Here is a 15,935-nt window from a genome sequence, read left to right on the forward strand (position 1 = left end):
AGAGAGTATGCCAGCACACACCCCAGCGCTATATAACCCAGGAATAACACAGTAACTTAATGTTAACCCAGTAGCTGCTGTTTATATACTTTTTTGCGCCTAATTATGTGCCCCCCCTCTCTTTTCAACCCTCTTCTACCGTGTATCAGCAGGGGAGAGCCTGGGGAGCTTCCTCTCAGCGTGCTGTGGAGAAAAAATGGCGCTGGTAAGTGCTGAGGGAGAAGCCCCGCCCCCTCGGCGACGGGCTTCTGTCCCGCTTACATTTTATTTATTTGGCGGGGGCTCCTACATATATACAGTGCCCAGCTGTATATATGTGTTCATTTGCCAGAAAGAGGTCCCAAATGCTGCCCAGGGCGCCCCCCCCCCTGCACCCTAACAGTGACCGGAGTATGTGTAGGTGTGTGGAGCAATGGCGCACAGCTGCAGTGCTGTGCGTTACCTCCAGTGAAGATCACAAAGTCTTCTGCCGCCTGTGAAGTCTTCTTGCTTCTCATACTCACCGGCTTCAGTCTTCCGGTTCTGCGAGGGGGACGGCGGCGCGGCTCTGGGACGGACGGCGAGGGTGAGATCCTGCGTACCGATCCCTCTGGAGCTAATGGTGTCCAGTAGCCTAAGAAGCAGGACCTAGCTTCAGAGAATAGGGCTGCTTCTCTCCCCTCAGTCCCACGATGCAAGGAGTCTGTTGCCAGCAGAGCTCCCTGAAAATATAAAACCTAACAAAAAACTTTCTATCAGCAAACTCAGGAGAGCTCACTGAAAAGCACCCAGCTCCTCTGGGCACGGAATCAAACTGAGGTCTGGAGGAGGGGCAGAGAGGGAGGAGCCAGTGCACACAAGGAACTAAATTCTTTCTTAAAGTGCCCATGTCTCCTGCGGAGCCCGTCTCTCCCCATGGTCCTTACGGAGTCTCCAGCATCCTCTAGGACGTATATATATATATATATATATATATATATATATATCACTCCAATGGCGGCACTCCGGACTGGTACAGATTACTCAGAGCCAATAATGTATAGCAACGTTTCAGCGCTCTGCGGCGCTTTTATCAAGCCATGGCTTGATAAAAGCGCCGCAGAGCGCTGAAACGTTGCTATACATTATTGGCTCTGAGTAATCTGTACCAGTCCGGAGTGCCGCCATTGGAGTGATATACGTGAATACACTTAGCCTGCTGGACTAGGTGTTGGAGGGCACCCGGCAAAGTATACCTGATTCACCTGGGGAGTGCCGGAGCTGGGAGCGATATAGATATATATATATATATATATATATATATATATATTTTTTTTTTCTCTCTCTATATTTCTCTTACGTCCTAGAGGATGCTGGGGACTCCGTAAGGACCATGGGGATAGACGGGCTCCGCAGGAGACATGGGCACTTTAAGAAAGACTTTAGGTATGGGTGTGCACTGGCTCCTCCCTCTATGCCCCTCCTGCAGACCTCAGTTTACTACTGTGCCCAGAGGAGACTGGGTGCATTACAGGGAGCTCTCCTGAGTTTCCTGTCAGAAAGTATTTTGTTAGGTTTTTTATTTTCAGGGAGCCTGCTGGCAACAGACTCCCTGCATCAAGGGACTGAGGGGAGAGAAGCAGACCTACTTCTGTGAGTTTTAAGGCTCTGCTTCTTAGGCTACTGGACACCATTAGCTCCAGAGGGAGTCGGAACACAGGTCTCACCCTGGAGTTCGTCCCGGAGCCGCGCCGCCGTCCTCCTCACAGAGCCGGAAGATAGAAGCCGGGTGAGTATGAGAAGAAAAGAAGACTTCAAAGGCGGCAGAAGACTTCATGATCTTCACTGAGGTAACGCACAGCGATGAAGCTGTGCGCTATTGCTCCCATACACCTCACACACGGCAGTCACTGTAAGGGTGCAGGGCGCAGGGGGGGGGGGGGGGGGGGCGCCCTGGGCAGCATATAAAGCTCTTATTGGCAAAAATAAGTTTATATACAGTTGGGCACTGTATATTTAATGAGCCCCCGCCAGTTTTCAGCATATTTGAGCGGGACAGAAGCCCGCCGCCGAGGGGGCGGGACTTCTCCCTCAGCACTCACCAGCGCCATTTTCTCCAGAGCACAGCGCTGAGAGGAAGCTCCCCGGACTCTCCCCTGCTTAACCAACGGTGAAAGAGGTTTTTGAAGAAGAGGGGGGGCACATAATTTGGCACATTTATATATGTACAAACAGCGCTACTGGGTAAACATATATTTATATAGTGTTTTTTCCTGGGTCATATAGCGCTGGGTGTGTGCTGGCATACTCTGTCTCTCCAAAGGGCCTTGTGGGGGAACTGTCTTCAGATAAGAGGATTCCCTGTGTGTGTGGTATGTCGGTACGCGTGTGTCGACATGTCTGAGGTAGAAGGCTCTCCTAGGGAGGAAATGGAGCAAATGAATGTTGTGTCTCCGTCGACAACGCCGACACCTGACTGGATGGATATGTGAAATGTTTAAAGTGCTAATGTGAATTTATTGCACAAAAGATTAGACAAAGCTGAAGCTAGGGAACAGCCAGGGAGTCAACCCATGTCTGTCCCTAGGTCGCAGGGACCTTTGGGGTCTCAAAAGCGCCCATTATCCCATATTGTAGACACAGATACCGACACGGACTCTGACTCCAGTGTCGACTATGATGATGCAAAATTACAGCCAAAAGTGGCTAAATGTATTCGATATATGATCATTGCAATAAAAGATGTTTTGCATATCACAGATGAACCCCCTGTCCGTGACACGAGGGTACACATGTATAAAGGAAAGAAACCTGAGGTAACCTTTCCCCCCTCACATGAGTTGAACGAATTATGTGAAAAAGCTTGGGAATCTCCAGACAAAAAACTGCAGATTCCCAAAAGGATTATTATGGCGTATCCTTTCCCGCCAGCGGACAGGATACGGTGGGAATCTTCCCCTAGGGTGGACAAGGCATTAACACGCTTATCCAAAAAGGTAGCGCTGCCATCCCAAGATACGGCTACCCTCAGGGACCCTGCTGACCGCAAGCAGGAGGTTATCCTGAAGTCCAACCGGCGATTGCGTCGGCCTGGGTTTGTAGCACGGTAGCAGCATGGACAGATACCTTATCAGCGGATATTGAGACCCTAGATAAGGATACCATTTTATTGACCCTAGGGCATATAAAAGATGCGGTCTTATATATGAGAGATGCTCAAAGAGACATTAGTCTACTGGGTTCTAGAATCAACGCGATGTCCATTTCTGCTAGACGAGTCCTATGGACCCGGCAATGGACAGGTGATGCCGACTCAAAAAGGCATATGGAGGTTTTACCTTACAAGGGTGAGGAATTGTTTGGGGGAAGGTATCTCGGACCTGGTCTCCACAGCTACAGCGGGTAAATCAAATTTCCTACCTTACATTCCCTCACAGCCTAAGAAAGCACCACATTATCAAATGCAGTCCTTTCGATCACAAAGAAACATGACAGTACGAGGTGCGTCCTTTCTTGCCAGAGGTAAGGGCAGAGGGAAAAAGCTGCACAACACAGCTAGTTCCCAGGAACAGAAGTCCTCCCCGGCCTCTACAAAATCCACCGCATGACGCTGGGGCTCTGCTAGGGGAGTCCGCCCCAGTGGGGGCACGTCTTCGAATTTTCAGCCACATCTGGGTTCACTCACAGGTGGATCCCTGGGCAATAGAAATGGTTTCCCAGGGTTACAAGCTGGAATTCGAAGAGGGGCCTCCTCGCCGGTTTTTCAAATCGGCCCTGCCAGCTTCTCCCCCAGAAAGGGAGATCGTGTTAAATGCAATTCACAAATTGTATCTTCAACAGGTGGTGGTCAAGGTTCCCCTGTTTCAACAAAGGAAGGGATATTACTCAACCCTATTTGTGGTCCCGAAACCGGACGGTTCGGTCAGACCCATTTTAAATTTAAAATCTCTGAACCTATACTTGAAGAGGTTCAAGTTCAAGATGGAATCGCTCAGAGCGGTCATCGCCAGCCTGATAGGGGGGGGATTTTATGGTATCTCTGGACATAAAGGATGCATACCTTCATGTTCCCATTTATCCACCTCATCAGGTGTACCTGAGATTTGCGGTACAGGATTGTCATTACCAATTTCAGACGTTGCCGTTTGGGCTTTCCACGGCCCGAGGATTTTCACCAAGGTAATGGCGGAAATGATGGTGCTCCTGCGCAAGCAAGGTGTCACAATTATCCTGTACTTGGACGATCTCTTTATAAAAGCGAGATAAAGGGAGCAGTTACTGAACAGCGTGTCACAGCAACACGGCTGGATTCTCAACATCCCGAAGTCGCAGTTAGTTCCTACGACTCGTCTGACTTTCTTGGGCATGATTCTGGATACAGACCAGAAAAAGGTTTATCTTCCGAAAGAAAAAGCTCAGGAACTCATGACTTTAGTCAGGAACTTATTGAAGCCAAAACAGGTGTCCGTGCATCACTGCACTCGAGTCCTGGGAAAGATGGTGGCATCATACGAAGCCATTCCCTTCGGCAGGTTCCATGCGAGGACTTTCCAATGGGACCTATTGGAAAAATGGTCCGGGTCGCATCTACAATTGCATCGGTTGATCACCCTGTCCCCCAGAGCCAGGGTATCTCTCCTGTGGTGGCTGCAGAGTGCTCACCTTCTAGAAGGCCGCAGGTTCGGCATTCAGGACTGGATCCTGGTGACCACGGATGCGAGCCTCCGAGGTTGGGGAGCAGTCACGCAGGTAAGAAACTTCCAAGGTCTTTGGTCAAGTCTTCACATCAACGTCCTGGAACTGAGGGCCATATACAACGCCCTTCAACAAGCGGAGACCTTACTGCGCAACCGACCAGTTCTGATCCAGTCAGACATCACCGCAGTGGCTCATGTAAACGGCCAAGGCGGCACAAGGAGCAGAGTGGCAATGGCGGAAGCCGCCAGGATTCTTCGCTGGCCGGAAAATCATGTAAGCGCTCTGTCAGCAGTGTTCATTCCGGCAGTGGACAACTGGGAAGCAGACTTTCTCAGCAGGCACGACCTGCATCCAGGAGAGTGGGGACTACATCAGGAAGTCTTCGCACAGATTGCAAGTCAGTGGGGACTGCCCCAGATAGACATGATGGCGTCCCGCCTCAACAAAAAGCTACAGAGGTATTGCGCCAGGTCCAGAGACCCTCAGGCAGTAGCGGTAGACGCCCTCGTGACACCGTGGGTGTTCCGGTCCGTCTATGTATTTCCTCCTCTTCCTCTCATACCCAAGGTGTTGAGAATAGTAAGAAGAAAAGGAGTGAGAACAATCCTCGTTGTTCCAGATTGGCCACGACGGACCTGGTATCCAGATCTGCAGGAAATGCTCACGGAAGATCCGTGGCCTCTTCCTCTAAGGCAGGACCTGTTGCAACAGGGACCCTGTCTGTTCCAAGACTTACCGTGGCTGCATTTGACGGCATGGCGGTTGAACGCCGGATCCTAGCGGAAAAAGGTATTCCGGTTGAGGTTATCCCTACGCTGATAAAAGCTAGGAAGGAAGTATCAGCTAAACATTATCACTATATATGGCGAAGATATGTTTCTTGGTGTGAGGCCAGGAATGCTCCTACGGAAGAATTCCATCTGGGCCGTTTCCTTCACTTCCTACAAACTGGAGTGGATTTGGGCCTTAAATTAGGCTCCATTAAGGTCCATATTTCGGCCCTATCCATTTTCTTTCAAAAAGAATTGGCTTCTCTCCCAGAAGTTCAGACTTTTGTTAAGGGAGTACTGCATACTCAGCCTCCGTTTGTGCCTCCAGTGGCGCCTTGGGACCTTAATGTGGTCTTGGACTTCCTAAAGTCACACTGGTTTGAACTAGTGATGTGCACCGGACATTTTTCGGGTTTTGTGTTTTGGTTTTGGATTCGGTTCCGCGGCCGTGTTTTGGATTCGGATGCGTTTTGGCAAAACCTCCCTGAAATTTTTTTGTCGGATTCGGGTGTGTTTTGGATTCGGGTATTTTTAACAAAAAACCCTCAAAAACAGCTTAAATCATAGAATTTGGGGGTAATTTTGATCCCATAGTATTATTAACCTCAATAACCATAATTTCCACTCATTTCCAGTCTATTCTGAACACCTCACAATATTATTTTTAGTCCTAAAATTTGCACCGAGGTCGTTGGATGACTAAGCTAAGCGACCCAAGTGGCCGACACAAACACCTGGCCCATCTAGGAGTGGCACTGCAGTGTCAGACAGGATGGTCGATTTAAAAAATAGTCCCCAAACAGCACATGATGCAAAGAAAAAATGAAAGAAAAAAGAGGTGCAAGATGGAATTGTCCTTGGGCCCTCCCACCCACCCTTATGTTGTATAAACAGGACATGCACACTTTAACAAACCCATCATTTCAGCGACAGGGTCTGCCACACAACTGTGACTGAAATGACTGGTTGGTTTGGGACCCCACCAAAAAAGAAGCAATCAATCTCTCCTTGCACAAACTGGCTCTACAGAGGCAAGATGTCCACCTCCTCCTCATCGTCCGATTCCTCACCCCTTTCACTGTGTACATCCCCCTCCTCACAGATTATTAATTCGTCCCCACTGGAATCCACCATCTCAGGTCCCTGTGTACTTTCTGGAGGCAATTGCTGGTGAATGTCTCCACGGAGGAATTGATTAGAATTCATTTTGATGAACATCATCTTCTCCACATTTTCTGGAAGTAACCTCGTACGCTGATTGCTGACAAGCTGAGCGGCTGCACTAAACACACTTTCGGAGTACACACTGGAGGGGGGGCAACTTAGGTAAAATAAAGCCAGTTTCTGCAAGGGCCTCCAAATTGCCTCTTTTTCCTGCCAGTATACGTACAGACTGTCTGACGTGCCTACTTGGATGCGGTCACTCATATAATCCTCCACCATTCTTTCAATGGTGAGAGAATCATATGCAGTGACAGTAGACGACATGTTAGTAATCGTTGGCAGGTCCTTCAGTCCGGACCAGATGTCAGCACTCGCTCCAGACTGCCCTGCATCACCGCCAGCGGGTGGGCTCGGAATTCTTAGCCTTTTCCTCGCACCACCAGTTGCGGGAGAATGTGAAGGAGCAGCTGTTGACGGGTCACGTTCCGCTTGACTTGACAATTTTCTCACCAGCAGGTCTTTGAACCTCTGCAGACTTGTGTCTGCCGGAAAGAGAGATACAACGTAGGTTTTAAATCTAGGATCGAGCACGGTGGCCAAAATGTAGTGCTCCGATTTCAACAGATTGACCACCCGTGAATCCTGGTTAAGCGAATTAAGGGCTCCATCCACAAGTCCCACATGCCTAGCGGAATCGCTCTGTTTTAGCTCCTCCTTCAATGTCTCCAGCTTCTTCTGCAAAAGCCTGATGAGGGGAATGACCTGACTCAGGCTGGGAGTGTCTGAACTGACTTCACGTGTGGCAAGTTCAAAGGGTTGCAGAACCTTGTACAACGTTGAAATCATTTTCCACTGCGCTTGAGTCAGGTGCATTCCCCCTCCTTTGCCTATATCGTAGGCAAATGTATAGGCTTGAATGGCTTTTTGCTGCTCCTCCATCCTCTGAAGCATATAGAGGGTTGAATTCCACCTCGTTACCACCTCTTGCTTCAGATGATGACAGGGCAGGTTCAGGACTGTTTGCTGGTGCTCCAGTCTTCGGCAGGCGGTGGCTGAATGCCGAAAGTGGCCCGCAATTCTTCGGGCCACCGACAGCATCTCTTGCACGCCCCTGTCGTTTTTTAAATAATTCTGCACCACCAAATTCAATGTATGTGCAAAACATGGGACGTGCTGGAATTTGCCCAGATGTAATGCACGCACAATATTGCTGGCGTTGTCAGATGTCACAAATCCCCAGGAGAGTCCATTTGGAGTAAGCCATTCTGCGATGATGTTCCTCAGTTTCCGTAAGAGGTTGTCAGCTGTGTGCCTCTTCTGGAAAGCGGTGATACAAAGCGTAGCCTGCCTAGGAATGAGTTGGCGTTTGCGAGATGCTGCTACTGGTGCCGCCGCTGCTGTTCTTGCTGCGGGAGGCAATACATCTACCCAGTGGGCTGTCACAGTCATATAGTCCTGAGTCTGCCCTGCTCCACTTGTCCACATGTCCGTGGTTAAGTGGACATTGGGTACAACTGCATTTTTTAGGACACTGGTGACTCTTTTTCTGAGGTCTGTGTACATTTTCGGTATCGCCTGCCTAGAGAAATGGAACCTAGATGGTATTTGGTACCGGGGATACAGTACCTCCATCAAGTCTGTAGTTGCCTGTGAATTAACAGTGGATAACGGAACCACGTTTCTCACCGCCCAGGCTGCCAAGGCCTGAGTTATCCGCTTTGCAGCAGGATGACTGCTGTGATATTTCATCTTCCTCGCAAAGGACTGTTGGACAGTCAATTGCTTACTGGAAGTAGTACAAGTGGTCTTCCGACTTCCCCTCTGGGATGACGATCAACTCCCAGCAGCAACAACAGCAGCGCCAGCAGCAGTAGGCGTTACACTCAAGGATGCATCGGAGGAATCCCAGGCAGGAGAGGACTCGTCAGACTTGCCAGTGACATGGCCTGCAGGACTATTGGCTTTCCTGTGTAAGGAGGAAATTGACACTGAGGGAGTTGGTGGTGTGGTTTGCAGGACCTTGGTTACAAGAGGAAGGGATTTAGTGGTCAGTGGACTGCTTCCGCTGTCATCCAAAGTTTTTGAACTCGTCACTGACTTATGATGAATGCGCTGCAGGTGACGTATAAGGGAGGATGTTCCGAGGTGGTTAACGTCCTTACCCCTACTTATTACAGCTTGACAAAGGCAACACACGGCTTGACACCTGTTGTCCGCATTTGTGTTAAAATAATTCCACACCGAAGAGGTGATTTTTTTTGTAATTTGACCAGGCATGTCAATGGCCATATTCGTCCCAAGGACAACAGGTGTCTCCCCGGGTGCCTGACTTAAACAAACCACCTCACTATCAGAATCCTCCTTGTCAATTTCCTCCTCAGCGCCAGCAACACCCATATCCTCATCCTGGTGTACTTCAACAGTGACATCTTCAATTTGACTATCAGGAACTGGACTGCGGGTGCTCCTTCCAGCACTTGGAGGGGGCGTGCAAATGGTGGAAGGCGCTACCTCTTCCCGTCCAGTGTTGGGAAGGTCAGGCATCGCAGCCGACACAATTGGACTCTCCTTGGGGATTTGTGATTTAGAAGAACGCACAGTTCTTTGCTGTGCTTTTGCCAGCTTAAGTCTTTTCATCTTTCTAGCGAGAGGATGAGTGCTTCCATCCTCATATGAAGCTGAACCACTAGCCATGAACATAGGCCAGGGCCTCAGCCGTTCCTTGCCACTCCGTGTCGTAAATGGCATATTGGCAAGTTTACGCTTCTCCTTAGACGCTTTTAATTTTGATTTTTGGGTTATTTTACTGAACTTTTGTTTTTTGGATCTTACATGCTCTCTACTATGACATTGGGCATCGGCCTTGGCAGACAACGTTGATGGCATTTCATCGTCTCGGCCATGACTAGTGGCAGCAGCTTCAGCACAAGGTGGAAGTGGATCTTGATCTTTCCCTATTTTACCCTCCACATTTTTGTTCTCCATTTTTTAATGTGTGGAATTATATGCCAGTATCAATAGCAATGGCCTACTACTATATATACTGCGCACAACTGAATTGCACCACAGGTATGGATGGATAGTATACTTGACGACACAGAGGTAGGTAGAGCAATGGCCTACTGTACCGTACTGCTATATATTATATACTGGTGGTCAGCAAACTGTGAAAAACTGAAATGCACCACAGGCAGGGCTGTTTCTAGCCAATTTGGCTCCCAGTGCGAGATTTAAAAATGCGCCCCCCCCATGACATAAAAAAATGTGCCCCCCCCCCCACAAACACCTAGATAAAAAAAAACAACTTTCATGTGCACCCGCCAAGGGGGCGTGGCCTCATCTAAATGGGTGTGGCCTCATCTGAAAAGACTACCTCACAATCCAGTTTTTGACCCTGCTCCAACAGATCACGACCACCACAGGAAAAAAAAAATCTACCATATTAAGCCCCACACAGTAATGCCCCCTATACCATATTATGCCACACAGCGCAATGCCCTTGATACATTAAATCCCAACACTACGGCAGGCAAGAGTCCCCATTTCACACATTACGGCAGGTGTCCCCATTTTACAGAGAGAGAGAGATAGAGATAGAGAGAGAGAGAGAGTACTTACAGAGGCGATTACCGCTCTTCGGCCCGCCTCACCAGTCGCTCCTCGCGCTGGCCTTTCCCTCTTCCTAACTTGGATCCCCCTCTGTACTCCGCTCGGGCGGGGGGGGGGGTTCACGGAGTGACGGGGTTGCGTCGTGACGTAACGATGCAACAGCATCATTCCATGAAACTCCGCCCCCGAGCGGGTTACTCGGGGAGAAATAGGAGACGGAAGCAGGGAGCCACAGTTAGTGCCGCAGCGGGCGCCCAGTGCGGTTGCACTGCTCGCCTGCCCCAAGAAACGGCCCTGACCACAGGTATGGATGGTTAGTATACTTGACGACACAGAGGTAGGTAGAGCAGTGGCCTACTGTACCGTACTGCTATATATTATATACTGGTGGTCAGCAAACTGTGCAAAACTGAAATGCACCACAGGTATGGATGGATAGTATACTTGACGACACAGAGGTAGGTAGAGCAGTGGCCTTCTGTACCGTACTCCTATATATTATATACTGGTGGTCAGCAAAATTATGCATTGTACTCCTACTATATACTACAGTGCAGCACAGATATGGAGCGTTTTTCAGGCAGAGAACGTATAATACTGGTGGTCACTGGTCAGCAAAACTCTGCACTGTACTCCTCCTATATAATACTGCTGGTCCCCAGTCCCCACAATAAAGCAGTGTGAGCACAGATATATGCAGCACACTGAGCACAGATATGGAGCGTTTTTCAGGCAGACAACGTATACTGGTGGTCACTGGTCAGCAAAACTCTGCACTGTACTCCTCCGATAATACTGCTGGTCCCCAGAATAAAGATATTTGCACTGCAGCCCCCTGAAACAAAGTGAGAGGACGCCAGCCACGTCCTCTCACTATCATTTCCAATGCACGAGTGAAAAATGGCGGCGACGCGCGGCTCCTTATATAGAATCCGAAACTTGCGAGAATCAGACAGCGGGATGATGACGTTCGGGCGCGCTCGGGTTAACCGAGCCATACGGGAGAATCCGAGTATGCCTCGGACCTGTGTAAAAAGGGTGAAGTTCGGGGGGGGGGGTTCGGATTCCGAGGAACCGAACCCGCTCATCACTAGTTTGAACCACTGAAAATGGTGGAGTTGAAATATCTCACTTGGAAGGTGGTCATGTTATTAGCCCTAGCTTCGGCTAGGCGAGTGTCGGAATTAGCGGCTTTATCACATAAAAGCCCCTATCTGGTTTTCCATATGGATAGAGCGGAATTGCGGACACGTCCTCAGTTCCTGCCAAAAGTGGTTTCATCCTTTCATATGAACCAACCTATTGTGGTGCCTGTGGCTACGCGAGACTTGGAGGATTCCGAGTCCCTTGATGTAGTCATGGCTTTGAAAATTTACATGGCCAGAACGGCTAGAGTCAGGAAAACAGAAGCACTGTTTGTCATATATGCAGCCAACAAGGTTGGCGCCCCTGCTTCTAAGCAGACTATTGCTCGCTGGATCTGTAACACGATTCAGCAGGCGCATTCTACGGCTAGATTGCCGATACCAAATCGGTCAAGGCCCATTCCACTAGGAAGGTGGGCTCGTCTTGGGCGGCTGCCCGAGGGGTCTCGGCACTACAACTATGCCGAGCTGCTACTTGGTCGAATTCAAACACCTTTGCAAAGTTCGATAAGTTTGATACCCTGGCTGATGAGGACCTCCTGTTTGCTCAATCGGTGCTGCAGAGTCATCCGCACTCTCCCGCCCGTTTGGGAGCTTTGGTATAATCCCCATGGTCCTTACGGAGTCCCCAGCATCCTCTAGGACGTAAGAGAAAATAAGATTTTAAACCTACCGGTAAATCTTTTTCTCGTAGTCCGTAGAGGATGCTGGGCGCCCGTCCCAAGTGCGGACTACTTCTGCAAGACTTGTATATAGTTTTGCTTACATAAGGGTTATGTTATAGTTTTCATCGGTCTTGGACTGATGCTATGTTGTTTTCATACTGTTAACTGGTTAGTTTATCACAAGTTATACGGTGTGATTGGTGTGGCTGGTATGAATCTTGCCCTTGGATTAACAAAAATCCTTTCCTCGTACTGTCCGTCTCCTCTGGGCACAGTTTCCCTAACTGAGGTCTGGAGGAGAGGCATTATGGGGAGGAGCCAGTGCACACCCATACCTAAAGTCTTTCTTAAAGTGCCCATGTCTCCTGCGGAGCCCGTCTATCCCCATGGTCCTTACGAAGTCCCCAGCATCCTCTACGGACTACGAGAAAAAGATTCACCGGTAGGTTTAAAATCGTATTATATATATATATATATATATATATATATATATATATATATATATATATATATATATAATATCTTATCCAGGCAAAGGACATCCTTCAGGGGAAGGAACTCGCAGACTAAACGCAATGAAGGAGTTAAGTCACATTTTAAAGTGGGCAGAACTTCATCATCCAGCCTTGTCCGTAGTGTTCGTTTCGGGAGTCCTAAACTGGGAAGCGGATTTCTCAGTCGACACGCCATTCATGCAAACAAATGGGCTTTACACCCTGTGGTCTTCCAAATGCTGGTAGAAAAGTGGGGGTCACTGGAGATAGATCTCATGGCGTCCCGTCAGAACAGCAAAGATCCCGCATACGGGTCAAGAACAAAGGATCCCAAAGCGATCTTTGTGGATGCCCTGTCGGTGAGATGGGACTTTCATCTGGCCTATTTGTTTCCACCAATTGCCCTGTTACCCAGGTTGATGCGAAAGGCAAAACAAGGAAGGGGCGCCCTGATACTAATAACTCTGGCTTGGCCCAGAAGACATTGGTACACAGATCTGTAGAGGTTGTCGATGGATGCTCCATTCCTACTCCCTCAACGTCCAGAAGTACTGTCTCAGGGTCCTTGCTATCACAAGCACCTGGATCAACTGTCTTTGACAGCGTGGCTCTTGAGACTTCCATCCTGAAAGCAAGAGGATTCTCACAAGTAATTCAAACAATGCTCAGAGCAAATAAACCATCCTCAGCTCGCATTTATCATCGAATATGGCAAGCCTATATTTCAATGGTGCAGTGACCGGAAATTTGATCCTAGGTCTTTCAGAGTTTCCAGAGTCCTAGCATCCCTTCAGGCAGGAATGGACAAAGGTTTAAGGGTGGCTTCCTTGAGAGTGCAAGTGTCAGCATTGACTGTATGGTTCCAAAAGAAAATTGCTATGTGCTATGTTTTTCCAGAGAATGCTGCACATTCAACCTCCTTTTGTTCCTCCTAAAGTGCCTTGGGATTTAAGTTTAGTCCTAAAGGCCCTTCAAGTCGCCCCATTTGAACCTCTAAAACGAGTGGTTTGGCAAAGCTTTCACAAACTGCTTCATCAGTTTTATTTTGATGTGATGAAGGTGCAGGAGGGCTTTTTTGGGTGTAACCAAACTTTCCCGGATAGCATTTTGTAACCAGTTTTTAAATCAGCCTTGCATGGCCATCCAGTGTTGGCCCTTCACTCGGCTGTCCCATTTGCACAAAAAGCATGGCTACTTTAAGTATCCTTCCTGTCTAAGGAGCATGGCCAGTACTTTAAGATCATCACATATGTTTCAACTGTGGTGCTTGTAGTTTACCTTTTTTTTGTAATTTTCTGGAAGGTTCCAGATGGTACCCAGGTCTTACTTTTGTCCCAAAACAAATCTTTTTACAGTAGATTTGTAAAATAATACTAAATTCTGTAAGCAAAGGGGCTAAAATTAAATAGTTTTATATTTAAGAATAATTATTTTTTTAATAAAGAAAGATGGTCCCTATAATACTTCGGCACAGTTGGTGTAGTGGCTAGCATTACTGCTTGACAGCAATGAGGTAATGAGTCCAACTGTGGGTCATTGCTCATCTGTATGGAGTTTGTATGTTTTTAAGTAGGTTAATTAGCTACCGGAAAAAAAAAAACTCCTAGTGTTTATGTGCGTGTCCATGTGATCGTGAATATAGGAGGTAAATCAGACCTGAACGCTCGCTAGCTGTTTTTTTTTTTTTTTTTTTGCAGTACTGCATTCGCATAGTCGCTGCCCACCGGGGAGTGTATTTTAGCTGTGCAAGTGTGCGATCGCATGTGCAGCCGAGCGGTACAAAAAGATCTTGTGCAGTTTCTGAGTTGCTTAGAACTTACTCAGCCGCAGAGGTGTAGCTAGGTGCCACGGTGCCCGGAATAAGGGTATGTTTCGGCACCCCCTCTCTTGTACTGAATTGGATGCATGTTACATCAAAGTAAAAAATATTTACAAAGCCTAAATTGGTGACAGAGCCGGTTCTAGACCTTATGGATCTCAGGGCGAAAGTGTCCTTTGGGTGCCGTCATGTCTAAAATAGGGACAGTGCGTGTCAAAGGCGCGCAACAAAAATATAGGGGCATAGCTTCATGGAGAAGGGGCGTGGCCAAAGAATAGTACCAATTCAGATTACACCACACAATATTGTCCGTTATTCACCTTACACCACAGTAGTTTCCATTATTCACCACACAGTTGACACCCACAAACGCCCTCTTCCTGTCAATCTCCTTGCGATCGGCTGCGCGAATGGATTCTGTGTAAAACCCATCACACAGCAATGATCCGCTTTGTACCCATGTGACGCGCCTGTGCATTGCGGTACATGCGCATGTGCAGTTCTGACATGATCGCAGCGATGCAAAAAACGCTAGCAAGTGATCAGGTCTGAATTACCCCCAAAGATGGTAAGCTCAATGGCGCAGGGACTGGTGCGAATGACTATCTCTGTAAAGTGCTGTGGAATACAGTATGTGCGTGTTATATGAATGTTATCATTAAATAGACAGGTAGTTCCTTATAATAGTTAAGTAAAACTACTTTATAAACACAATGTATAGTTTAGCACAGATCATTTAGGCAGTCTAACGGTTAATGATCTCCAACATGTATTAGTACATATGGCCAAATGTACATTCCTGTTAGTTCTATTAAGAAAAAAACATAAGCGTTAGCCATCTATAAATAGCCACCCCTGGCAGCAACTACCCCCTCCCTCTGCCTTTCAGCAGCAGGACCCAGGGAGCTGGTGCGATCTGCTATTGGATTAAAATAGCCTCATCTGTCCTGCCCTCCCATGCCTGGCCCGCTGGCCGCAGAGTCCCAGCATTGTTTGGGAGCAGCAGGAATGCGAAGATGGCTGCAGACCTGGGAGAGCTGCTGGTCCCTTACATGCCCACCATCAGGGTGCCCAAGTCAGGGGACAGGGTCTACAAGACGGAGTGCGCCTTCTCCTATGATTCCCCTGTGAGTGACCCCCCTGTGGGTGATCTGTGGTCCCCGTTCCCCTCCTCCCGGCGCTGCCTTGCTCCCCGCATGCATTTGTTTTGCTTTTTGCAGTGAAATCACTCTTATAGGGAGATGTGCGGGTTCTACATACAGCAGCAGGAACAGGGTCCTCTCCCATCGCCAGGACTTCTCTGTACATCCTTTTACGCTGGCGGGGTGTATGTGCTGAGCGGTCTCCACGTGGTGGGTGTGCAGCAGTCACCTTCCCAGTAATAAATAACACCCGATGCACCTTTACCACAGGTGTGCTGCTCCTTATCACAGGTGGTGTGCTGGCCATTGTCACAGTTACCGTATGCTGCTTGTTACTGTCCTAACCTTGCTAGGACTGGGATGGGAAAGCTGAAGGTGTGTGCAGTCCATGTTTATATAGGAAACAGTACCTACCTGGCTCCATGGATCACTAGTGGTGTGTATTCATAAAGCACAGTATAAAGTACTGGA

The 15,935-nt window shown here is 48.4% G+C and overlaps 1 protein-coding gene across 1 annotated transcript in view; it reads left to right on the plus strand.

Moving 5' to 3' along the window:
* The first annotated feature begins 15,252 nt into the window (after positions 1–15,252).
* The window catches only part of USP13 (ubiquitin specific peptidase 13), a 426,048-nt gene continuing 425,365 nt past the window's right edge, over positions 15,253–15,935 (plus strand). Inside the window, exon 1 of the mRNA XM_063916319.1 lies at positions 15,253–15,449. Coding sequence (XP_063772389.1) covers positions 15,339–15,449 — 111 coding nt within the window. The 5' untranslated portion in view covers positions 15,253–15,338. The remainder of the gene's footprint in view (positions 15,450–15,935) is intronic.

The sequence above is a fragment of the Pseudophryne corroboree genome, chromosome 4, assembly GCF_028390025.1.
Source record: "Pseudophryne corroboree isolate aPseCor3 chromosome 4, aPseCor3.hap2, whole genome shotgun sequence".
Taxonomy (NCBI): Eukaryota; Metazoa; Chordata; class Amphibia; order Anura; family Myobatrachidae; genus Pseudophryne; species Pseudophryne corroboree.